This window comes from Meles meles, chromosome 21 (assembly GCF_922984935.1).
Source record: "Meles meles chromosome 21, mMelMel3.1 paternal haplotype, whole genome shotgun sequence".
Taxonomy (NCBI): domain Eukaryota; kingdom Metazoa; phylum Chordata; class Mammalia; order Carnivora; family Mustelidae; genus Meles; species Meles meles.
In genome coordinates this window covers 26,252,350-26,276,990 of record NC_060086.1, presented here as the reverse complement: position 1 = coordinate 26,276,990, position 24,641 = coordinate 26,252,350, and the positions used below count along the sequence as shown (strand labels likewise).

The window sequence follows — 24,641 nt, the reverse complement described above, 5'->3', positions numbered from 1 at the left end:
CATAATGTAGGGAATTAACTGCCTCATTTCCTCATTGCCCTCAGTGTCCCCAGACTCCTCTCTGATACCCAAGGACAGTCCGACTCAGAATAGAAGCTTCCACTAGAAGCAGTTGCACTTGAAAGTGAGAGTGACCTCCCACCCTAGCGCCTCCCAGCTCATCCCTGAGCTGCAGGGCACAGAGGACCAAGGCCATCCTCAAGAGCTGGTCTATTCTGCTCATTCTTGACAGCCACAGAGACACCCCTTCCTAGATGGCTGTACTCCCTTTCCAAATGGACTGAGGGTCAAAGGTGTCACCCACCTTTTTTTTTTTTTTTAACCTGTATTCTTTTTTGATGAACATAAAAATCCTACCATGGCCAGGAAATACCCATAAGCTCCCATCCCAGAGCCTGTGATTCTCGATTGAGAAATTCCTGTTTTCTACAATCTTTTCAGCAAGATTTGGTCAAGTTTTCTTCCTGAAATCTGTATTATAGAAACAAGACATCTTATTTCTCCTTTCTGGTTATAAAATTATGTAATAATATTTGAAGATTTTTTTTCAAAATACGACTCACCCTTCCTTCCAAACCCTGGAGAATCACTGATCTATGAGTGATTCTCGTGGATTTTTAAGAGGATGTCTTTACCCAAATGGTAGCTTTTGAGATAATGCCTGACAACTGCTATCAGATGCTTAACATTTGAAAATAAATTCACAAAACACAGAAGATGAACAGATGGTCTGTGAGTTTTGTCCATTCTCTGTAGCTTTCCACCACTCTCTGCTGCATCAGACATAAAGGAGTTCGAGCCAGCCCCAGGTGGGTGTATCGCGAGGGGGAGGTGAGCTGCTGTCCCCGGTCCTGAACCATGCACAGCAACAGCTGTCTTCAGGGGCCCTGCAGGAGGGCTGCACCCACAGATGGGGTCCTTGCTCCTGGTTCCTGCTGGTGAGGACAGTGCTAGTGGGACAGGCCACTGAAGGCACCTGGGTCCTCTGGCTGGTAGAGTGGCCTTCTCACTGTCTTCTCATCTTGTTCCCTGGAACAATTAGGAGTGAGATTTCTTCCCTGCCTGGGCTTGCCTGGTAACACCCCACATCAGAAGGTGTGGTTCCAGAATCCAGCTTGGCCAATTTACCAGCATTTGAGTCAGACCGTAGGCTATGATCTTGTGCATACCCGGTGTAGCAAATGACCACAGACTGGATGGTTTAAGACAATAGACATTTATCCTAACAGAGTCATCCTCTTAAAACTATAGAAACAGACTGTTCTGGATGTTAGAAGTCTAAAATCGAGGTGTGGGCAGGGCTTCACTCACTCTGGAAGCCCGAGGGGAGAATCTGCTCCTTATTCCTTCCAGCTGCTGGCCCCGTCTTCACCCTGACTTCCCCTGTGCATGTCTTTGTGGTCTCCCTTTGCTTAAAGATACCGGTGACGGCATTATGGCCCACCCCAGTAATATGGAGTAATCTCTTCCTCTCAAGATCCTCAGTGCCCTTACCTCTCCAAAGACCCTTTTCCCAAAGAGTAAAATCTTAAAAAAAAAAAAAAAAAGTGACTTTTACAAATTCCAGGGTTAGGACTCGAAATCTCAGGCTTAATCCATCAAGTCAAAGTCCTGGTGTTTCTGCTACTCCTCCCTTCCAGTCTTCAGTCTTGGCCTCTTCCATTCAGAAAAGTTACATAGCCCCAGCAGGTTCCTAAAGAGACTGATCCTGGGATGGCGACCCTGCTGGAAATCCGTAGAACCACTTGGGCTGGGCAGTCCCCATCAGTCACTTTTCCTCTCTCTGTTCTTCCACTCCTCTCTTCAGTGATGGTGGTCAAGGCAGACAAGCACACTTCTGCTTTCTCGCTGCCCCATTGCAATGGTCTCTGTTGGTCTTCCTGTTCTTCCTCCTCCCCCTGCACACATGTTCTCTAAGGTAGCTCAGATGTTAACCCTTTTGTGGATGGTCTCTGTGGAGAGACAGAGGAAAGGCCCTCCAGAGATGTCCCTGCTCTAATCCCTGAGACCTGTGAATGTGTTCCCTCATGTGGCTAAAGGGACTCTGTGGATGGATCAGGGATTGTGGGCTAGGATGATTATCCTGGATTATCTATCTAGGTGGGCCCAAGGTAGTCACACTGGGGACAGTCACAGACAGGGAGATGTGGCAAGGCACACACAGATGAGAGTGATGTGCTTTGAAGGTGACAAGCCAAGGCCAGATGTAGGTGGCCTCTAGAAGGTGAAGAAGACAAGGAAATAGACTCTCCCTCTCAGAGCCTCCAGAAGGAACCTTCTCTGCAGGCACCTTGGTTTTAGTCCAGTAAGACTGGTTTTTGGACTTCACGCCTCCACAACTGTAGGACAACAAATTGGTGTTGTGTTAATCCACACAGTTTGTGATAATTTGTTATAGCTGCAGCAGGAAATAAATACAGTGTCCAGGGTTTCTCACTGGACTTGAAACAAAGTCGGGCTTCTCACCAAGGTCTAGAAATGCCTCCCAGATCTGGCCCCTGCCTTCCTCCCCGGCCTCATCTCCACCACATCACCCGGTGCTTAGTGTTCCTCGGCAGCACTGGTTCCTTGCTGGTCTTCGGTGGGCCAGGGCTTATGCTCTGGCCTTTGCTGTCCCCTCTGCCTACAGTGCTTTGCTCTGGCTCATTGTCTCTGGCTCACTGTCCCTGATCTCAAACTACAGCCTTCTCAAGGAGGCCTTCCCTGAGCATCTGGGCTAAACAGCGACAGTCCGACCATCCCCCCAAGTCTTTCTTGTTTTCCACAGTAGCTGCTGCAGTCTGTGATTGTGTTCTTCACTATTTAACATGAATCCCTCCTAGAGCTCCCATGTTTTGTTCCCTGGCTGGATCAGTCATTGGCCCTAAAGAGAGATTTAGTGAATGGATGATGAAGGACAGTCATTCATGTTCAGCTCTAATAATTTCTCCCTGCAGTCACGGACTGACAGAGTTTCAGTCTTCGTAGCAGAAGAGAAAATCACCCTCAAGCCAGGGTTTGAGTCGGGAGATGACAGAGGGGGGGGATCTGGAGGCATTTTCTGCTTGCTCCTCTCTTCAGTCGGAATTTCCTCTCCCTTAACATAATTTTTTTTTGTATTTTTTTTTGTTTTTTTTTTGTATTTTTTTTTGTATTTTTTTTAAAGATTTTATTTATTTGACAGAGAGAGATCACAAGTAGGCAGAGAGAGAGGGGGAAGAAGGCTTACTGCTGAGCAGAGAGCCCGACACGGGACTCGATCCCAGGACCCTGAGATCATGACCTGAGCCAAAGGCAGAGGCTTAACCCACTGAGCCACTCAGGCACCCCTCCCTTAACATAATTTTTAAGTATTTCCCCTTTCTCACCATCTTCCTCCATGTGGCATCCTCTGGGTTCTGTCCACTTATACCCAGTGGAACTTCCTGAGGGCAGTCTTGGGGTCAGCTACCTTCAGGGGCTCCTCAACTCAACTTCCCATGGTTCCCAAGTTCTCTTGGCTTTCTGCTACTTAATGAGGGCAGTGATGTGAATCTGGTCCTGCCTACATGTTAGGGGTTCAAGGACACTCCTCTAGTTTGAGACTAAGGGTTTTTAAATCTTGGGGGCTTACATAGATGATGATTTCTGCTCTGTGTGGGGCTTGAGTCTTTTGACCCAAGAAGAAGGTCGTTTCCATTTGGATAAATGGTGTTGGTCTGATGGCCCACACCAGCTCAGAAGCTCTCAGTCGGGGAAAGGATGACTGTAGTGCCCCATCCCTCTCTACTTCCCCTCAAGGGGGAGGGCTGATCTGGTTGATCAAGGTTGTGCACATTCAGGGTGCCCTGAGTGCTTCAGTCAGTTAAACAGCTGCCTTCGGGTCAGGTCATGATCCTCGGGTCCTGGGATCGAGCTCCACATTGGGTTCCCTGCTGAGTGGAATCTCTGCTTCTCCTTCTGCCTCTCCCCTTGCTCATGTTCTCTCTCTCTCAAATAAATAGGATCTTAAAAGAAGATTGTACACATTCATTAGACACAGCCCAAGACCCATTTTCTCTCCCATATTCCACCCTGTGTTACATGTCTTGGAGGAAGCCTTTTCCCTCCATGTGGTAGGCAGCTTCTCCTCACAGGGCTCTCAATAAGGTCTGCCTCTCCTGTTTATGCCACTGTGTAATCCCTCCTCCTCAAGTGCGGGCTGGACCTAGTGACTTGAATGCAACTTCCATCTCACTGGTGTTCTCGCTCAGCTGCCCTCTTAGCCTGTACACTTCAATAAAGCATGCTGCCATTTAGGAAAGGTGCACATGGCAGGGAACTGGGGCCAGCCTTCAGCCAAGAGCCACCAAGGAATTGAAGCTTTCAGGTAAATAGCTCCCAGGGAACTGAAACCTGCCAACAACCATGCAAGAGAGCTTAGCAATGGATTCTTCCCTAGTTGAACTATCGGATGAGACCACACCAAGTGACAGCTCCAGCCAGCATCTTGATTGTAGCTTATGAGGACCCTGAAAGAGAGGACCCAGCTAGACTGTGCCTGGATTCCCAACCCACAGAAACTTTGAGCCAAGAAATGTGTGTTGTTTTAAGCTTCTAAGTTTTGGGGTAATCTGTTAATAGATGAGTAATACTGCCTACATGATCTGCAGGAATTCTTCCCACAATCCAGCTCACCTTAGCGTTAGGATCCCACATTGGGATATGCAGTCCAGTCTTGAAATAGTAATCAACGCTTTCTTTGCTAGGCATTGCCCTTTTTGTATTTGTTTCCCTCTTGGACCTTGTGGGGGAGAGTGACTGGTTGAAAACAGATTTGAATATTCTTGTGTCTCTTGTCCAAACACCATTATAATCTTACCCTGATATCTGGCCTAATTTGGGGAGGTTCTTTGCTAGGGAGACTTGCATTTATGGGACAAAATCCATAGCGGTGAGAGTGTAGTTCAGTCCTCTAGCAAGGCCTCTAGAATTCAAACTTAGATTGCTTTGGGAAGTTAGGATTCACTTTGGGAGTCAGCGTTGCATGTCTAGGAAGTGATGAACAGCAGAACTCCACATGGGTCAAAGCAATTTCAGATCAAAACCAGCAAAGATATGGGACCTGCGACATTTGGCTTGAGGGCTTGTAGAGCCAGATGTTGATTGATTGTGCTGGATTGAGTGCCCCAGATTTAATGCCCACTTATCTTGCTTTGCATTCCTCTGTGATTTCTCCAGGATCTCCGCTCGTGAATGAGGCTAGAAAAAGAACCGTGGCAGAAGTAACATCTGAGGATTTCAGAACTTTGTCCTCATTCGCTTAAAAAGCCTATACCACCAGCTCTCAAGTTGGCCCTGGTTATTCAGTGGGCAAGCCCGAGCTCTGCCCCCAGGTCTTTGTATGTTGAGACTGAAGAGGCAGGTAAGACTGACTTCTGCCGGGCCATGTGGCCTGAGCATGGGGAAGCCCAGGTAGTTTCCTGGCAATTTCTTTCCTATCTGCCTTATTTTTCTGATGCTCCCTAAGTTCATGAATGGGTCCATTAATGGACTGGGTAGTAGACAAAAAATTGATTATGGATTATTCTATCCCTATGTCCATTCACCTTTGTAATGTGTTTTTATAGTGCCTCCCATCCCAAAGTGGAAGCTATTTCTCCGCCCCTTGATCTTGGCTTATGGGAAAGCAGTGAACCAGACATAGCAGAGGCTTGAAAAGTGTTTGTCACTGTAGTTTCTTCCCATTACTGTTCTCTGGAGTCCTCGAAACTACCAGATGAAGCCTATGTTCTAGCTGGGACATATGAGAATATGCAGAGCAAAAACAAGCAGAAACAACCAATTTCCTCTATAGCAGTGAGCTGTCCAACACTACACAGGTGAATAAGACCATCCTAGACCCTCTGACCGTCACCAGCTGACCCTTCAGCTGACTGAAGGTATACAAGCAAGACCATCAGAGAGACGCTGGGATGGTCAGACCAGAGAAACCACCACTGTGAACTGAATAAATGGTGAGTTTTAAAAAAATTTTATTTATTTGAGACAGCGAGTAAAAGAGAGCATGATGGGGAGAAGGTCAGAGGGAGAAGCAGACTCCCCACGGATCTGGGAGCCCAACGAGGGACTTGATCCTTGGACTCCGGGATCATAACTTGAGCCAAAGGCAGTTGCTTAACCAACTGAGCCAGCCAGGTGCCCCTAAGTGGCTATTTTTAAATGACACTGAGTTTTGAGGTGGTTTGTTGCTCAGTATTAGTTAATTGGCATAGATTTGTGTCATGTGTATGTTCCCACCAACTCTTCTTCTTGGTGAATTTTGAGTCCCTGAAGGCAAAGGACCGCAGCTCATCAGAAGGTCAAATTCAGGTCCTTGCCTTTGGTAGTGAGGTTGGCAGTGACACAAGGGGACCTCTGTGAACCAAGTGCAATGCCAGCTGACTCCCTGAAGTACGTCTCACTGGCGGCTTGTCTCTCATACATTACTAAACTTGAGGGATCTTTGGGGTAGACCAAAATTCCCGTCTGCAAAGAGTCCACCATTATGGTTTGCTTTCTGAGCATATACCTGCCTTGTTCCAAGAACAGCTTCCAATTTTTATTCAGAGCAATCCCTTGCTCATTCTCAGTTCACGTGGTTTGGGTGGCAGTCTACCAATGGGTCCAGAAGTCCAGCTCATGATGCATGTGGTCGGTAGTCTCTCAGAGGACGCCCGGGGGCCCTCAACTCTGGGGGTGCTCACCTTGGGTAAGGCCTTCCCCTTGAGTGTGGGCTTCATTTACTGACTTGCTTTTTTTTTTAATATTTATTTATTTGTCAGAGAGAGAGAGCATGAGCAGGGGGAGGGGCAGAAGGAGAGGGAAAAACAGACCCCCCTGCTGAACAGGGAGCTTGATGCAGGACAAGATCCCAGGACCCTGGGATCATGACCTGAGCTGAAGGCAGACACTTAACTGACTGAGCCACCCGGTGTCCTTACTGACTTGCTTCTAGAGAACAGAAAACAGAAATGTGACGGGATGTTGCCTCTGAGATTAACGGCTTCCAAATTGGACATCTGAATCACTTGCCGTGGGGGAAGCTAGTTGCCATGTCCAGACAGTCTTCTGGAGAAGCCTATCCGGTGAGGAACTGGAGCTGCCAACGACCATGTGAGTAAGCTTGGAGGCAAGTCCTCTCTCCTCCCCGTTGATCCTTCATGCTGCTGCAGCCCTGGCCAATAGCTTGATAGCAACCTCATGAGAGTGGTTACCCCCGCTACGCCACACCTAGCTTTCCTGCCTGCAGACACTGAGAGCTAGTGCCTGCTAGTTGCTTCAGAGTTGGGCAGTAACTTGTTATACAGAAATAGATAGCTAATACAACTTAGATCTGGCCGATCAAAGCACCTCCCCCAGCTCCTTGCTCCACTCCAGCCATAGTGCTCAGTTCAGGAGTGTGACCAGGCCGAGCCAATCAGAGTAAACTGCAGGACTTTCATAGGAGCTCTCACTCATTTCTCACTGGACATGATCCTAGCAAGATGAGAAGCTGGGACTTCTGCATCTTCTTGTCCCCGTGAATAGAAAGTCGTGAGCTGGGAGCACCTAAGTGGCTCAGTCGGTTAGATGTCTGCCTTCAGCTCAGGTCATGATGCCACACAGACATCAAGCCCCACATCGGGCTCCCTGCTCTCCCTCTCCCTCTGCCTCTCCCCCTGCTCCTGCTCTTTCTGTCTCTCAAATAAATTATATATATATAAAAGGAAAGTCGTGGGCTATCTGGTTGTGTCTCTATATCCCCAGCACCCAGAATTGTGCCTGGCTCAAAGTAGGGGCTCAACACATAGGAAAGGAAAGAAGGGCTTATATCCAGCAGAAGGAGCAAATAGGGGCCAGCATGACATGGGGGAAGAAGCAGAAGTAGCAAAGTCTTCTCTATTGTCATCTTAAACATGTCATCAAAGGTCTACAGAAAGCACACTAAATGCAATACATGGAACACACAGTTTCTTCCTTATGTTTAAGTTGGCTTTCCCCAATTTTAACTGGCAGAGTTTCTAAAATTCTGCCAAAAAATGCACTAGGATCAATGGATTCACTACATCTGCCCAATGCTCCATTTACTGGGCATTTTCCAAGGAGGCAGGAGATGAATAAAGTCTGTGGAGTCACAACACACTGGGTGTGACAGGTTTGCTCTTTTCTGCTACCCACTGGCATGAGCAGCTCTGAAGGCTTGTGCGATAGATTGGATTAGTTCATCTTTCAAAAAGAAAATAGAAGCATGATTTCATTCAGAGAAGATATCAGGCTGACACCCAGTGATTCATTAAGGTGCCACTCTGATCTCCAACAGTGGGCTCCTTATCGTGCTGACAAATTTTATTTTCCTCCTCTTCTGGCCTCCCAGGGCAAGAATGATTGTGGAGAAAAGGGCATATGCCTTTTTTTTTCTTCTATTTTTCTTTTGGCAGATGTCAAATTAGGAGAAAACAGTAAAAAGTAAGTGGTTTTACAAATAGTGGCATCATCATAGACCACAGACAACTCTGTGATCTCTCAGGACATCTGGGTGGCACAGTTTGTTAAGCATCTGACTCTTGGTTCCAGCTCAAGTTGTGATCTCAGGGTTGTGAGATCGAGCCCTGCTTTAGGCTCCATGCTCTGTGCATGAAGAGTCTGCTTGGGATTCTCTCTCCCTCTCACTCTTCCCCTCCAGGTCATTCTCTGTCTCTAGAATAATACATCAATTGAAAAGAAAGAAAGAAAAATGTTCTCTTTGTACCGACAGCAACTTCCTTGCTGACTTTTGTTACAGGTGGATTGAATGAAATCTTTGTTAAGCACTTCATGCTTGAGGATTTAATACACACAAACTATGCTGAATGGATTACTGAACAGATCTCCTGATTCTGGGCACAGGAAAATATTGAGGTCATTAAGTCTGTGATTCCAATGGCGGAAGTTTCAGCCTCCAATCTATAGCAGCCAGGTATGTGGCTAGAGAGTGTAACACAACAGGGCACGGCGGAGACTGGGGCAGAGCGTGAGTCCACCTTGCTTTTAAAGGAGACAGCCATTTTTCAGTTTGGTTGAATTATTTCCACAGGGGAACCAGGCCCAGGGCTGATTTTTTTTTTTTAAGTGAATCTGAAAACCCTAGAATTTATATAGAATATCCCATTTTTTAAATGTTGACAATGAAATAAGATTGCATGCAAAACAAAGCTCGTCCATCAGCTGCATTGGCCTGCGGCTCTCAAGTTTATAACCCACCCTTGTACCAGGGCCCATTTAAAAGCAGACACATTAACAAGAGAGTTTGCATATATTAACTCAGTTTAATCATATCAATTCTTAAACAAAAAATTTCCTCCAAGAGACAAGAGTTCACAGTAACTGCAAAGCTTACTCACAATTTTTAAAAATACCAGTCATGCTTAGCATTCAAAGAAGATATGGTAGGATAACTGTAAAAACATTTACCAGGAACATCAGCTTCTGACTTGAAAAATTACAAATACCGAAGCGTTTTGGTATCAGACACAGTAGGTTTGACATCGTCTGTTCATTTTGATGAGTTTCTGGAAGTTTGGAAAATTGTTCCTTCTAATTGGAGAAAGCGCTTACTCTAAACTAAACATTTTCCAATGTAGAAAACAAACTAGCAAGCTACACATACAAAGAAAAGCCCTCGAGGACAAGCCCTCCACGCGCTGACTGCCAGGCTGCATACGCACCATGGATCCTGGAAGGCGAGAATTGACACATACACTTGGCCTGAAGTCTAACACTCCAGGGTGGACAACGGAGTCGCATTCGCCTACACATTAATGACAAACTCTGGGTTAGTATAGGAGAAGCCAGCAAATTCATTTTGGTCCAAGTTCATGATGAAGAGTTTATCGGTAGGCGTGAGTTCCACAGGCTGTCTGGTGAACTCTTTGTCGAAGTTGGAGGTGTCTCGCTTGTCTCTCTGCCAAATGGAAAGCAAACACATTAACACAGCGTAAGAAGGAAGCACGACCCACACCTGCCAGTTAGTGGGAAGCCGATGACCCCTCATGGGCCGAGTCAGAAAGAGCCCCGTGCTGAGTTGCTCAGCAGGTGCCGTGTGCATACTATCCCCTGCCTTCCACTTCACATTGAATGTTGGCTTCGGGAAAGAAAACTTGGTGGCGATTGCCTAAGAAAGGAAAGGAAACATTTAATTTCTTGAAGGATTGTCATAAAGTGGACTGGGGGTGTTTCTGTTTTCTTTGGCTTTGAGATGAACTGAACTGGAAACTACTTCTTACCCGTGGAAAATGTCATGGCGTTAGTCACGGGGTAGAGCGTCCCCCATCCCACAGCGACCCCTGTGGTGAGGAGGCTCCTTTTCTTTAAAAAGGAGAGAGGCTGCACAGCGCTCAGTTGTTGCCAAGGAGGTGGAGGGAGTGGCATGTGGGGACGTCAGATCGTTGCCTGACGAAAGGAGCTGATCCCTGTCCATCCCACATCCCCTGGTGCCAACTAGGCTTTGAAGGGATGTTCAGAAATCCACCCACAGACTAGAATTTGGGTCTTCATCAGCCACAGGCTGTCTCCAAGGATGGTTACAGCATAGTGTGTATCTAGTCAACAAGCTATAAGAAACAAAACCCAAAGCTTAAAGTGAGGTCTTTAGGGGCAGCCTTAAAACAAAAATTCTATTCTCCTGGTTAGCCTGACATTTCTGTTTCGGGTTGGGTGGGGGGTCCCAGGCTGCTAACAGTTTGGGGCAACCGTTTCCAGGGAATGGCAGAGTGTGGGCTCATAGAAACACCTCACGTCTGTATGATGCTCTCACCTGCTCAGGGTCCTGCAGACTCTCGTTCCTTCCCATCCTCACCACCCACCTGAGGGCAGGAGGAATTGGAGTCCTCACTGTCTACCCCCCCCCCGCCCCCACCCATGGTCTGACATAGGAGAAGACGGGTGCAGAAAGATAACAGTGACTTGCCCAAGGCTGCACAGTGCAGTAGTGATCTTTGCCTGACCACGTTGCTCTTAATTAAGGCTAACCTCAGTCCCTTTGATTGGGGGTTTGCATGTGGGGAGACAGTCGGATGACTGCTTTATTAAGGGGTGGCTGAGGAGAACACCTGGGTCAGCCTCACTGAAGCCAGAGCTGGGTCAGATTGCAAAGAGGGGAGGCTCGGTGAGTACTGACTGATTGGCTGGAGTCCAGCCAATTGCCATTCATGCCTTAGGTTTAGCTCCTACTGGGTGCTGACTGGTAGGGTTTCTCATCGCTGGGCTCACTCCCCTTTGCCAAGTACCTCCCACAAGAATTCCGTCGTTCAGGCTGCTCCCTTGAGATAGGTGAAATGTCTCTATGGAGTTGCCACTTAATTGTGTTGCATGTGCTGGGGTGTAGGAGTCCGGGGCGGGGGTGGGGGTGGGGATTAGTGTTGTCAGACTGCAGAGGGCTCAATGCAGACGGAGCTGTTTTCTAGGTGGTGGGCCATCTCATGCCTGTTCATTCTGCTTTATCTTCTCCTGCCCACTGTCAGTCTGTCCTGTGCTGTTCCAGGCACAGCCTGTGTTGTGTCCTGTATTCAGAGAAGAGCTCAAACATCACCCCTTCCTTTTATATTGCCCGTGCATCCCTCCCTAGACCCTACAAGTCATACCTTAGCATCCTTTTCATTGTCTTCATGGCACCTACGTACTATCAGACATTGTCTTATTTATTGCCTCTCTCCAGGCAGGGAGGGTCCGTACCTGTTTCTTCACTGTTGTATTTCCTGGGCCTAGAATAATGCTTGGCACACAGTGGGCCATCCATGACTATTTGTTGAATGAATGAGTCAATGAATGGAGATTGACTAAGGATATGCCTCTTGCTTTTTCTTCCAACATACACTTCTCCTTGGGCTGGAGACCCCACCACTCTCTAGCAAAGCAAAGAAATTGTTCCTGTTGACTCTCTGGCTCCCTCACATTGGCTTCTGTCTACTTTGAGCCCCAGTAGGGAAAATGTTAGGCCTCATCTGGGGCCTGTGTGTGAGAGCTGCGAGGCTGTGTGTGAGCCCCAGGTAGATTTGGGGTGAGAAGGCAGGCAGTTGCCTCCTTTCAGATCTCCCCCTGGGAACATTGACCTCATCTGGCCTTCCCTGCCTTTGGGCATCTGTGGAAGTTCCCTTAGCACCACCCCAGCTCTCACAGCTCTTCCCCATCCATTGTGCCTCAAATAGTCACAAGGTCCAAATAAAACCTGCCATTCTGGATTTTGTCCTGTGGGAAGCTCCCCTTAGGAAATAGCCCTGAACTGTACATCTAGAAGGTGGGAGAGGATAGGCCTCTCTGTTGCGACCATTCTTTTTTTGGGTGGCTAGTATCTCAAGCCACATGAGCAGAATATCACTCAACCAAGGAGGGTTATTAATTCCACCGGCCTCCTATTGATCCCCCAAGGTCATGAGGACCATGGCCCTACCCTTTTTAGAAGAGGAACAGCTTAGTGATAAGTCTAAGAAATGCCAAGAGGGATTCTTGGATCCTGGCAGACAATGAGCCATGGCTAACGTGGACTGTGCTTAGGTTTCTTTGGGTTCTCTTATTTAATTTCTTTATTTAAATTCCTTCCCTAATTTAAGTTCTTTCAGAAAATCTCAGCTTGTCTCATGGAAGAACCAGGCAGTGTCAAGCTGCGGGCAGTGTGCTGGCGGAACAGCTTTTCCCTGAGGGCTGGAAAGGGTAATGCCTGCAGGAATCCAGGTGAGAAAACTCTAAGAAAAATGCAGGACTCAGAACTGAGCTGCAAAACCAATTTCCTCTCTCTCAATGACTATCCATCTCTGCTCAAATCTTGGTGATTCTATGGTCTATTTGAGCATGGAGACTGTGCCTTTGGCCTTCCAGAAGGAAACCCACCCCACCTACCATCTAACTCCTGTCCTACCCCACCCATTACACTCTAGGATTGTCCCAGAAATCTGGGTCAAGGGGGCACTGCTACATTTGCTCCTTCAATCTCAAACGGTGGTCTCCGTGGTCTACAGAGAAAAAGAGGCACCCTGAAGACCTCTGAGGACTTTTGCTTTCTTCTAAGAAGCCTCCCCTAACTCAGAGACTGCGTATCTCCAGGTCACATCATGCTTTTAATTACTTAGTTAATGGCTGCTGCCCCAGATTGCATCATTGGGGTTCCCCACTGAGCTCTGGCGCCCAAGAGAGAGCCTGGCACATAGTCGGTGTTGAACGGATGCTTCCTGGATGAACAAATGGGAGGTGGAATGTGAGGATGACTGCACAGAGAAGTGGAAAATCCTTCCTGGACAAACTTGAAAAGTATGGCCCAGAGATGATACATTCTCAGAGCTCGGTTTCTTGGTCTCCTTTGGACTTAAAACGGTGATGGAAAAGGAACCTGTGGGGGAACTCAGGCCAAGGATCCCTCCCTTGCACACAAGCCTTCACTGGCCAACTCTCAGCAAGGTGTGTTAAGGAAATGGAGACTTTGGCTTGAGTACCTCTTCTGCAAATGATTCAACTTCTGAAAAAATAATGACAGAAATTTGGCAAATATGCGGTATGTGTATATACAATATATTCTTCCTATCTATCTATTTATCTATGTCTAACTACCTAGCTACCTACCTATCTTACAGTGTTCTCTAATGTTGTCTCAAAGAGTCTGTCAATGGCCCAATGCTTCTCCATGCTTTTTATCTTCCTGAGAACAGGTCTGAGACCTGGTGACCCAACAGCCAGATGAAGGACCTCAAATAATTCGCTTGTTGATGGACATGGCTCAGAGATGCCAGCTCTAGAGCAGAAACAGTCCTGCCCTGAGTCAGGTAACCTGGGTTTGCGCCCCAGCTGGCTGACCTTGGGCAAGTCACTGCCTCTTTCCAGATGCCGGTGTTCCCAGCAACAAAACAGGGGGAGGAGGCTTCTGCCCCGATTTCCCTCCTTCTCTAACTTCCTGAACTTGCCAGCTGGGACTTGGGGTTTGCCCCATATCGGGGTCTCCACTGCTACCATGATGGAGAAGCTGAGGGCAGACAGGAGTGAGCCAGGGGCCTCTGCCTATGTGGAAATCCCAATCACAGGTTTCTTAAAGATGAGAAGCGCTCCTTCAAGGACATTTGTCAAGCTGGTAAAGTTCTCCTGATGGTCTCTTAGAAGCTCTGGTGCTTCTGGAAATCACTCGACTTGTGATAAGAATTCTCTAGAAGGTTGCCTAGGAATAGAAGGAGGCAGTAGGCAAGGGGATTTCTCCTGCCCAAGGGGTTTCCTTGGCTTCTGGGGGCTCACAAAGCTGCTTGCAAATAAGAATATTTAGTCCAAGCTGGGAGGAGTGGTGATTTTGATAAGAAAATCAAGAGCCCCGGCCATGCTCCTAACTGGCTCCAAGACTTGACTCTGGCTTTGACCTCTGGTATCGTTGGAAGCCCCGGCCAGCTCATCCCATCCCATTACAAGCTGCCAGGAGTCCCTGAATGGTCCCCAGCCTCTCAGACTGGCAGGACCTGGGGCTGAGGTTAAGCTCTGGGTTTAGTTCCTTTCTGTCTCGTAGACTCAGGAGCCCCGCTTGGCAGTTTGGGTCCACATTTTTCCAAGAGAGCCGTGTTTTGTTTTGTTTTGTTTTTTCTTGAAATAGCATTTCTTCTTTCTTTTCACTTTTTTTTTTATTGTATCTCGATGCTAGAAAAAAAATGGCACATAACAGGTATCCAGATACAAATGGACATTTCCACAAACATCTTGCAAAACAACATCAAAGTGAAGAGTACAACCATCTATGTTTCAAGAAATGGTATCTTTCTCAGAGTGCTTAATTAGCTTTCCAAAGCCAGCAACAAACCTAGACAAATCCCATCCGTGCGGGCATGGGTCCGCTAGGTCCAGAGCCGCCTTCTTGACAAATCAAACAGGTCATTGTGGTTAATAACATTCGGACACAGATTTCAAAGCATGTGTAACAAAGTGAGTTTTTTTTTTCTTTTTGCGTTTGAACAATAACAGAAATAAAACCCCAAAGCAAATCAAATTTGAAATGTAATGTAAAACCATGGTCCTCTGGGACCTGGCTAGAGTGACCATGTCTTTTCAGGGGGGTGATGCCAAATGCCCTTTGCCAGGAGTTTGAGGATGAAGGTGATCATGATCAGGGACAGAGAGTATCAGGCATTACAGAATGGAGGTGGGGGGCCCAAGCCGGTTGCCTTTTGACTGACCTCTTGAGATCCTTTTAGATTGAGATTGTCTCAAAGCACCCTCTTGGCATTTTAAAAGGGTTGAGATCATCTCCTTAACTTTGAGTCTAAAAAAATAACAAATACGATTTTATTTTTGGCCTGGGCTCTGCACAGCTCATGGTGCCTCCAAACCCGGCAGAATGGAGGAATTCCCTCTACGTCGAAGCAACCATGCCCTTGGATGCAAGCCAAGCTCCGGGTCCAGGAGGGAGAGAATGCTGCTAGCATCCGGTGAACCACTCATTTGGTAAGAACAATCCAGACTGGATGTCTGGAGTTGGGAAATGTGTGAAATGCGAGCGCTGGGAGAAAGGGAGAGAAAGCAGGCATTTTTCTGTCCCCACGGGATCTCTGCCGCATGGCCATGCTGGGGAGAGTCAGTGGGAAGAGGTCGTTTGCTAATGTGCTAATTAATGCAGCATTTTTGACGAGCCATCCGCATCATCGCATCTCACAGAGATGCTCCAAACTACCTGAGGACATTTGGTTTCTGAAACATGGTCACTCTAGTCTCATCAGCAAGTAAAACATGGATGCGACGTGGCAATGAAAAGAAAAGATGTCACCACAACAGCCGTTGAGCTCGAATGACAGAAATGAAGGACGGAGGTCTACACATCTACTTAGCTCTTGACTTCAGGTTTTAAAAATTCAGAGTTAACAAAGGAAAATCCTTCGAATTCTGACTGGTCAATATTCCTGATGACTTCCTGGTCGGGAGGTGTTAGGACTGGTGGATGGCGGGTGAAAAACCGGTCGAAGTTTTCAGCATTTCGCCCACACTATGAGAGGGGAAGAAAAGAACTTGTGGTAGGTGGAAAACAACAAAACAAAACAAAATGAAAACCAAAACCAAAACCAAAAACCCAAACAAAACAGAACCAAACACAATGGGGCGTGGCTTGCTCCCCTGCCTCAGAGGTTTCAGTGATCAGAAATGAGAGCAACATAAAATGCAAAATTCTCATGACCTTTGGTTCATGACCTGGGGCTCCTGACTCAACAGTTTCTAGGGCTCATGAGCTGTCCCTGGCATCCCGGTGACACCAGGAGCTGCATGGCAAAGGCATGAGATGGTGGGGCTGGTTGCATGTGGTATGCGCCCTCCCCGCACCCCACCCCCCAACCTGGCTCCCAAGGAACTAGCCAAGCCCACCTGCTGAAAGAGATGGGATTAAGGTACCATCGATGTGTCGTGTGCCACCAGATGTGAAGGAACAAGTCTGTTACACGTCACCTGGGAGATCCTAATATTTAGCAGCAGATCCCCCAAAGTGCTCTCCTCTGGCTGCTAGTCAGGAACTATGGACGTGGCCAGTTACGAACTCTAGTCAGTGGACACGGATCCCGAGACCTGCGTGTGGTGCCTGCAATGGCTGGGTTGCCTGCCAAGCCCTGATTAGCTGGGTAAGTCCTTGACACTTCATCACAAGGTGCCAGCGGAGGCCAACTCAGCCACTCTCTCTCCGGATGGGCACGGAGGGTGTAGGATAAGACTCAAGCCAGTGCTTGGCGAGGCACTTGGGTTCTGGAGAGGAAACCGTCATCATGTCTCATCCTCCTTGGGGTCCTCCTATGTGCAAAGGTCTTGGTCTGAGCCAGGGTTGTGACGTGTGTGTGTGCATGTGCGTGCCCGTATACAGGTGCGTACACATGTGCACACTAGTTCCCACCGAATGAGAAGACAGTCCCTAAATCTGGCTTTTTCAGTTCACCAGCAGACATGGGCACAGGGCTCTTAGAATCTGAGACACAGTGTCTACCGCGGGCATCCGCAAGCTAGTAACAGAGCAGTGGTAGTACCAGTATTCGTGACGCCTTTGTCACCCGCCAGCCACCCCAGACCACTCCTCTTGCTTTATCTTATTTCATCCTCCCAGTGACCCCATGACGGGGGCATTATCCCCACGGGGGAGATGAAGAGACTGAGGCCAGTGGGATGGTGTCATTTGTTCAAGGTCACGCAGCCACTGCGGAGCACAGCTAGTCACAGAGCTCTGATGCTAGAGCCCGAGCTCCTGGCTCCATCTACACGAGTGGGTCCCAGGCTGAGGAGGACAGGACCAAGTGAGGCGGGGCTGGGAAGGGAGGCAGGAGTCAAGGATGGGGATGAAGAGGTCTCGGGTTTGAAGGACAGCGAGAATTAGGTCGCGTCAACCCCCCATACAGAGAAAGTGGGAATATTCCAAAAGACGGCTATTTCCGTTTGGATGCCATGACTCTGAGGGGCCGGGGAAGCTCTGGGAGATGACCTTGGGACAGGGGGGTTAGTAGGACAGATTATGGGGCACAGGAGAGAGGTCTTGGAAAAAAGAAAAAATAAACACTGAAAGGACAGAACATGGGAAGTGGAAGACAGATAAAGATAACAGTAATAAAAACCGCAGAACAGTTTCCAGGCAACTGGCGTTTGCTTAGGGTTTCGCATACATTACCTTTTTGTTTCACAGAACCACCCTGGGAGGTGGGGGATCTGATTTCTGTTTGCCAGTGAGACAAGTGCCCCTAAAACCAAGAGCGGGAAGATGAGACCCAGGATGGAGCACTGTCCCACTCGCTGGGGACTGCGAGGCTCCAGGGAGGGGGCCTCTGGAGCTGAAGGATCTCCAGGGGGTCGAGCACGAAAGTCCTGGGAAACGGGCCCCGGAAGCGAAGGTGAGAAGATGAAGAGCTGCCTCCAAGCCTGAGTCACGGGCAGAGGGAAGGTGAGTTGAGAAAGTTGAGGAGTGCACACTCCCCCTGGGCTCCTTCAGGCCCCAAGGTCAAGGGAAGCAGAGGTATGGGGGGGGGGGGTGTGCGCGTACACATGGGTGTGTGCGTGTGTGTGCACGCGGCATGGGACTCAGCTCCCAGAGTGCCTCACAACTCCTGCTCTGTTCCTGTTTGGGGAAATTCTTTTCAGCCATGTTGATCTCTCTGCTTTGGGTCTCAGAAAATGAGAGGTAACCCCCCCCCCCCCCCGACCCCTGCCTGCCCTATAATCAAGACCTGGGGTCTGCCCTGCTGGCCGGCCGGGGAAAACTTTCGCTCTCAAAAGGACAGACCCTCCACACAGTAGTCAGGATTATAGTCCAGGTTCTTCCATTGCTTATGCATCTTTTCTTTTTTTTTTTTTCATTTGAGCAGTATTTATTGAGTGCCTACTGTGTGCCAGGCCCTGTGCTAAGAGTAAGTTCTAAAACTGTGCCTTGTGGAACTTGCATTCTGCAGGGGAAGAAAGGCAACCAACAGGTAAGTAGAAAGGGAACTGTGAATGTGCACAGTTGTGTTCATGCCAGACGGGGGAGGCAAGTGGTATTAGGAAAAATGAAGTCAGGCCAGGGATGCAGAGTGAAGAGAATGCCATTTTCGATAAAATGGTCAGCTCTGAGGAGATGAGATTGGAGCCATTTGAGTGGGGGAAAAGCATTCTAGGTGGAGGGAAGTGCGTTTGCAAAGGCCCAGAGATGAGCACGTTTGCTCGGCCAAGTCCCCCGACAGTGGGGAGGCCACTGTGGCCAGAGTGGTGACCAAGAGGCAGAGCAGTGGTGGTGGGGGTGGGGTGTGAGAGGGGGCCAGGGGCCAGATCACGGGCCTTCCCATCTCTACCTGGTGAGAAGTCGCTGGAGGGTTCTGTGCACCCGGCGCACTCTTGCTTGGGTTTCTGTGTACACGCTGATAGAAGGGCGAGGGGCAGGGGTATCAACCGGGAGGTGAGAGAGGATGGTGGCTCAGAGGAAGGTGCCCTTGGGGGGACATGGAAAAGTGTATCTGGACTGCGGGAAGAGGTGGCAAGAGACGCTGACGGGTCAGAAGTGGGGTATTCCAGGAAGAAAGGGCCTTTCACAGCTTAGGCCACAACTTTGCGCCTGAGCTCTGGGGAGAGTGGGGGATGCTCGGGGTAGAGAGCCTTCAGGGGGCCATTGGACACTTGCTTTCCTGTTTGATATGTCTGAGTGTCCAGTGGGGATGTCGAGGGTGTGGGGACCGAAGAGGGCCGGCAGCTAGACTGATGGCAGAGGCGCCAGGGAAGGTAGAAGCTGGCTGTCATCATCCAGAGCAGAGAGATGGGGAACAGGGCCGAAGGGCAGTGGGAGATGCCCCCCAGAGCGGCTGGAGCCAGGGACCGGTGGGTGGGACTGAGCGAGCACAGTGTAATAAGGCACACTGTGCGTGTTCCTCTTTGGCCTATGTGCTGGGACCCAAACCAGCCAGCGTGGAAAGCATGTGAGTAGAGACCTGGAGTCTCCAGGGGCCATTTTTCTTTAAAAACCATCAATTTCCCGTGCACACCAGAAGGCTGCAGCTTGGCCGTGGCCTCCCCAGGGGCTGTGATAGGAGAGAGAGAAACAGCTCCTGGCAGCTGGGAGCTTTCCCCACCCCCACCCCTGCTCGGAGAACAATGAAATCTTTAAGTGAGATAGCAGGGAGGAGATGCAAACGCAGGGGTTAACCAAGGGGGCACGATGCAATGGGAGCGTGATTTCCTTGCTAATAAGCAGCTTACACGGGGCTGGCAGATCACAGCCTCCCTAAGTGTTTCCGTGTTTTTCAAATGGAGCTGTCACTGCCCATTAGCTTCAGGAGCGCTCCCTAAATGGAGACGTCAGCCCTTGGGCGGCACAGCCCAGATCAGCTCTGCGCCTGTGGTGTCCTTGGAGAGCAGGGCAGCTCTGCGGCTGGGATCGAGCGACACATACACCGCGGGGACCACACCTGCTTCTCTGGTGGTCCTGAGTGGGGACCGATACCTCCCTGAGCTTTTGAAAGGAACCCCCACTCCCCTTGTCATCAGGGCACACCACCAGAGCTCCCGCAACAGCGACAGGGACCCACACCCACTTGGCGCCGTTGGCTCGCTTTCGCTTGGTTCCTGAAACCACAAAGCTCCTCTTCCCGGGGTGGGGAGAGGGGAGTGAGGGTTTTGACTTGTTCAATTGCGCCTCCGAATCTGAGAACCTAGACAGTTTGAAAAGCTTATCTGTGAGCTGTTACATGTGAGCTCTTTTTTTTTTTTTCTCCCCCTTCTTCTCTTCTAATTTCTGTTTCATTGTGTTAATAACAGCTCCGAGTCTAGCTGTCGAATGTGGAGCTGGCTTAGTCACAGCAGCCGTGGGGATCTTTCAGACGCCAACCTGGCTATGTCGCTTCTCTGCAGTACTCCCTGTTGCCCGGGAACATGCTCCTTAGCATGGCTTACAGGGCCCCTTCGGACTTGGCCCTGGGGACCTGGTCACTAGCCCCTTGCTGCCCACTCCCCCACCCCCAAAACACCCTCCAGCAGTACTCGGGTCCCTGGGTGTCTCTGTCACCTCCCAGCCTTTGCAATGAACTGCCTCCTCCACCAGGAACACCTGCCTCCCACCCTGTCCCCCCACGCCCACCCCCCACCAGGGCATTGCCACCAGGGCATTGCCTGCGCATCCCGCTGGTCTCCAAACAGATGTCACTTCCTCCAGGAGCCTTTCCCTGGACCCCTCCTCTATACTCCTGGGTTTAACCCCCCAAGATACAGATGATCATCCAAAAATTGTTCAAGAGGGGGGAAAAGTTGACATCAATTATCCACCAATAGGGAAAAAAGTTAAATCCTACATCTCTCTGATGTAGTATCATGCAAAACACTTTTAAAAATGAAAAGGAGATTTAGAAGAATAGTGACATAGTTACATACAATTGCTAACTGTGTGCAGTGTGTTCCCCTGCTATAAATGATGCGTACAAATGTGTGTGCTCACAGGTCCTGCAGATCGTATACAGGCCTATCAAGATGGGACGAGTTATAGATTGCTTCATTTTCTCCTCTATCTTTCTGCTTGTGTTTTTGAAAATCAAAATATCAGATTTTTTAAAAACAAGAACCCCCCCCCCCCACACACACACACCGTGAAAAGCTACTTTACATGAGGGAACTACTGCTATTTGGGTGCTAAGGTGCTTCTCCTACCCCGTGGTGTACTGGGCACTAAAAATATGAGGACACACGAGAGGGTCCATGTCCTGGTCGTCATGGAGCTTGCGGTTTAGCAGAGGAGATGGAGGCACACATGGGCCTCTGCACGGTACCGTGCTACCACTGGGGCCACAGAGCACAGAAGTGAGGAACCTAAGAAGGGCCAGGAAGACTTCTTGGAGGAGGTGTCATCTAAGCTGAGTGCGACCAGAAAGAAAGACACTGCTTCTTCGGAGGAAGGTAGGATATTGTCCAGGAAATAGAAGGAGGTAAAAAGATGGTGGGGACAGAGCAAGATGCTGGAGAAGAGGACAAGCGCCCAGCCCATGCTGCTTAACCAGGCTTGATGGTGCGAGGCTCATGGCATAGGGAAGCTTCCTGCCTTGCCTCTGTCAGCAGGGCATCTTTGGGAACCCAACCTAGAAGGTCACAGTGAAAATATACCTGGACCCCACAGAAAAGGTAAAAAGATAAAAGATCTTTCTCTTGGGCCGCCTGGATGGCTCAGTCAGTTAAGCGTCTGCCTTTGGCTCAGATCCTGGGATCAAGTTCCATGTTGGTCTCCCTGCTCAGCGGGGAGTCTGCTCATTCCTCTGCCCCCACTCATTCTCTCTCTCTTAAATAAAGATGTTTTATTTATTTTTAAAAAGATTTTATTTGAGAGAGACTGAGAGCTTGAACTGGGGGAGCGGCAGGTAGTGGGAGAAGCAGACTCCCCGTTGCGCAGGGAGCCCGACGCAGGTCTTGATCCCAGGACCCTGGGATCATGACCCCGAGCCAAAGGCAGATGCTTAACTGACTGAACCACCCAGGTGTCCCATGATGGATCATTCTGAAAAATGTTTCAAAGGTGTTTCTCTGGAGCACCGTCAGAAAACGTGCAGCAGAGAAAGAAAAGAGAGATGAAAGCTCCCTTTTCTGTGACTAGTGAACAGTCCTTACAATCAGGGCATTTGATCTCCTGTGTCTGTTCAGTTAGAAGGAAGTCAGCAAGAGAGGGGGCCTGCTGGGTAGCAAGTTTCATGTTTTGTTTTGTTTTATCTTAAAGTAAGATGCCATGCCTTGTTTTCCTCCAGATTTCGGTCTAAATGCCATCTTCTCAGAGAAGCTGTCCGGGATCACCTCCAGACAAAGTAATCCTCCCCTCCTGTTATTCTCCCTCAGAACAGCCTGCTCCCTTCGTGCACAGTAAGTAAACCATCCAAAGAGCCCGATCGAAATAACATGTTTATTTCTTTGCTTCACTGTTGGTGAACTAGAGTCCCATCTAGACCATGAGTCCCACAATAGCGGAAGTCACTCCACGGCCTTCCCGGGACTCAGGACAGGCTCAGGCACACAGTAGGCACTCAGTATTGCAGGGTGGACGAACGACCGTGTGTATTAAGTGCATATTATTAGCCAGACACAGTGTTACGTGCTTCTCAAGGATTATCTCCTTTAATCCATGATGTCTCTGCTGCAGAAGGAACGGGTTTAGCAAATTTAAGTACCTGACTAGGATCTGATCCCAGATCTGACAATGATCTAGATTCTTCCGCCAGGCTTGTATATGTGTTGCCGAAACAAGTCGTTTGAAAGTACCCAGGAAAATCAACAACCAAGCCCTCTGTTATCTCATCACCTCGTACCTTCATTATGTAACATTTTGGTGTGTGTCCTGGATGGCGGGGAGAATAGAAGGAGGGATGTTTGCTACTCTTTAAACAAAGTATAGAATCATTCCTTTGTTCCGCAGCTGGCTTTTAAGAAACTAGATGAAATTCACCCGTGTGAACAAAGTGTCGTATTTTTCTTATCTGTTCCTCACCATTCATCCTAAACCCACATTGCTGGCTTCAAAGAAACTGGTCTTCAGACAACAATCACCCCCGTTATTTGCTTATATTTTTACAACTTTGATTCTCCCAGGTTTGAGAGACAGGCAGGAGGAAAGGGATTCTCTCTACCAGCAGATAATCTGGAAAGTTAACAGCTGGGTCAGGGCCATGGAGGGTCAAGGAGGGGAGTGGAGATTCAGGGTTGGGTCTGCTCGATTCCAAAGATCACAGGCTTTCTGACTACATCTCGTTGCCTTAGGAATCACATCAGATCGTGTGGCGTGAACATCAACGCTGACCTGGGTACTCTCCCAGCACCTTCAATCCCCAGCTCCACAACCTTTAAGCAGGTGAGCTAAATTCCCTAAACCACTCTTTGTGAGGTCAGATGAACCTGTCTGTAATGTGCAGTAGGATGACTTGATAAAATCCACAGATAAAATGGTGCAGTAGTCGCCGTGGGGATGCAGACAGAGCCAGCTCTGTCCGGGGAGCTAGTCTGATGGCTGTGGCTGTCCCCTGGCTACAGACGTGTCCTACGGGCCTTGCCACACCCCCAAGCCCTCCTGGGATATTGCCCAGACAGGTACAGACATTTAAAACACAACAGACTGAAATTGCCAAGGCTGGTGGGATATGGGAGGGAGCCTCAAGGTGATGTCAGGCCCTACCTGAGGCTCCCTGTTAGGAGCGAGGGACAGATGTGCACCTGGGGAGAAAGGGACGCATTTCTACCCCTCTACCCCCCCCCCCCCAGTCCCACTGTCTTGGAAATACGTTTTTTGTTTTAAAGATGTATTTGAGAGAGAGAATGAGTGGGGGAAGGGGCAGAGGGAGAGAGACAATCTCCAGTTGACTCCCTGCTGGGTCCAGAACCCCACACGGGGTTCGATTCCATGACCCCGGTGGAAATCAAGAGACCCATGCTCAACTGACGGAGCCCCCGCAGAGCCCTCTGTAAAGACATTTTGATGCAGGTTCGCATAACCACCTTTGAGTCATTATTCATACCTCACAGGGGCGGGGGACGCTGTTGTGGTTGTTTTTAAGAAACTGCACTTGTAAATAAGAAATGAACGTTCCTCTTTCCCTTTCTGGGTCACGCACACGTCTCGACATCATGGTACTGGGGTTTTCACGGAGTTGGTATTTCTGGACCATCTGTGAGCTCAGTGCCATATAAATGAGAAGGACGAGGGGTGTAAAAGAATGAAGGGGGGACTTTGATTTTATCCTACAGACCTACACACAGGAAACCAGGAAGCTATGAAAGAATGAAGCAGATCTCAAGGTACTGATAGCAAACAGTCCGCCAGATGGAAGGCACAGAAATCGAACACGGCGGGCAAGCCTCCTTGTGCGCTGTGGGGTACTTCTGTGTTTGCACACAGCCCGTCTAGATGGTCCTGCCAGAACTAAGCAGCCCTGAGTGGCTCTGAGAAGGAGAACCTAGCTGAGGGGCAAGGGGGAGGGGAGGGGACTTAACTTTATTGTGTAGTTTTTGACGCTGCTTGCCTGTTTCACCCTTTCAGGGTTTTTTTGGTTTTGTTTTTAAAGGAGGGAAGATCAGAATACCAAATAACACAATGAGGTAAAGAAAGAGAAGATAAGGCTGCAGGAGAAGGTCACCCTGCAGTTACGGACGACTCCACGAGAAAAATGTCAACAAGGAGTAGTGGGGGCAGAGGCCAGATTGCACCAAGCCGAAGAAAACCGATTTTGGCAAGCGGACGCAGGTTT

The 24,641-nt window shown here is 48.9% G+C and overlaps 1 protein-coding gene across 2 annotated transcripts in view; it reads right to left on the bottom strand.

Moving 5' to 3' along the window:
* Window positions 1–9,243: 9,243 nt before the first annotated feature.
* Window positions 9,244–24,641, bottom strand: part of PRKCB (protein kinase C beta) — a 328,913-nt gene continuing 313,515 nt past the window's right edge. The window contains exon 17 of one of the 2 annotated variants that reach the window (XM_045993021.1): window positions 9,244–9,898. In XM_045993021.1, coding sequence (XP_045848977.1) covers window positions 9,746–9,898 — 153 coding nt within the window. In that variant the 3' untranslated portion in view covers window positions 9,244–9,745. Of the gene's footprint in view, window positions 9,899–10,169; window positions 15,932–24,641 lie in introns of those variants that run through there. The other variant, XM_045993020.1, reaches the window with a different exon arrangement.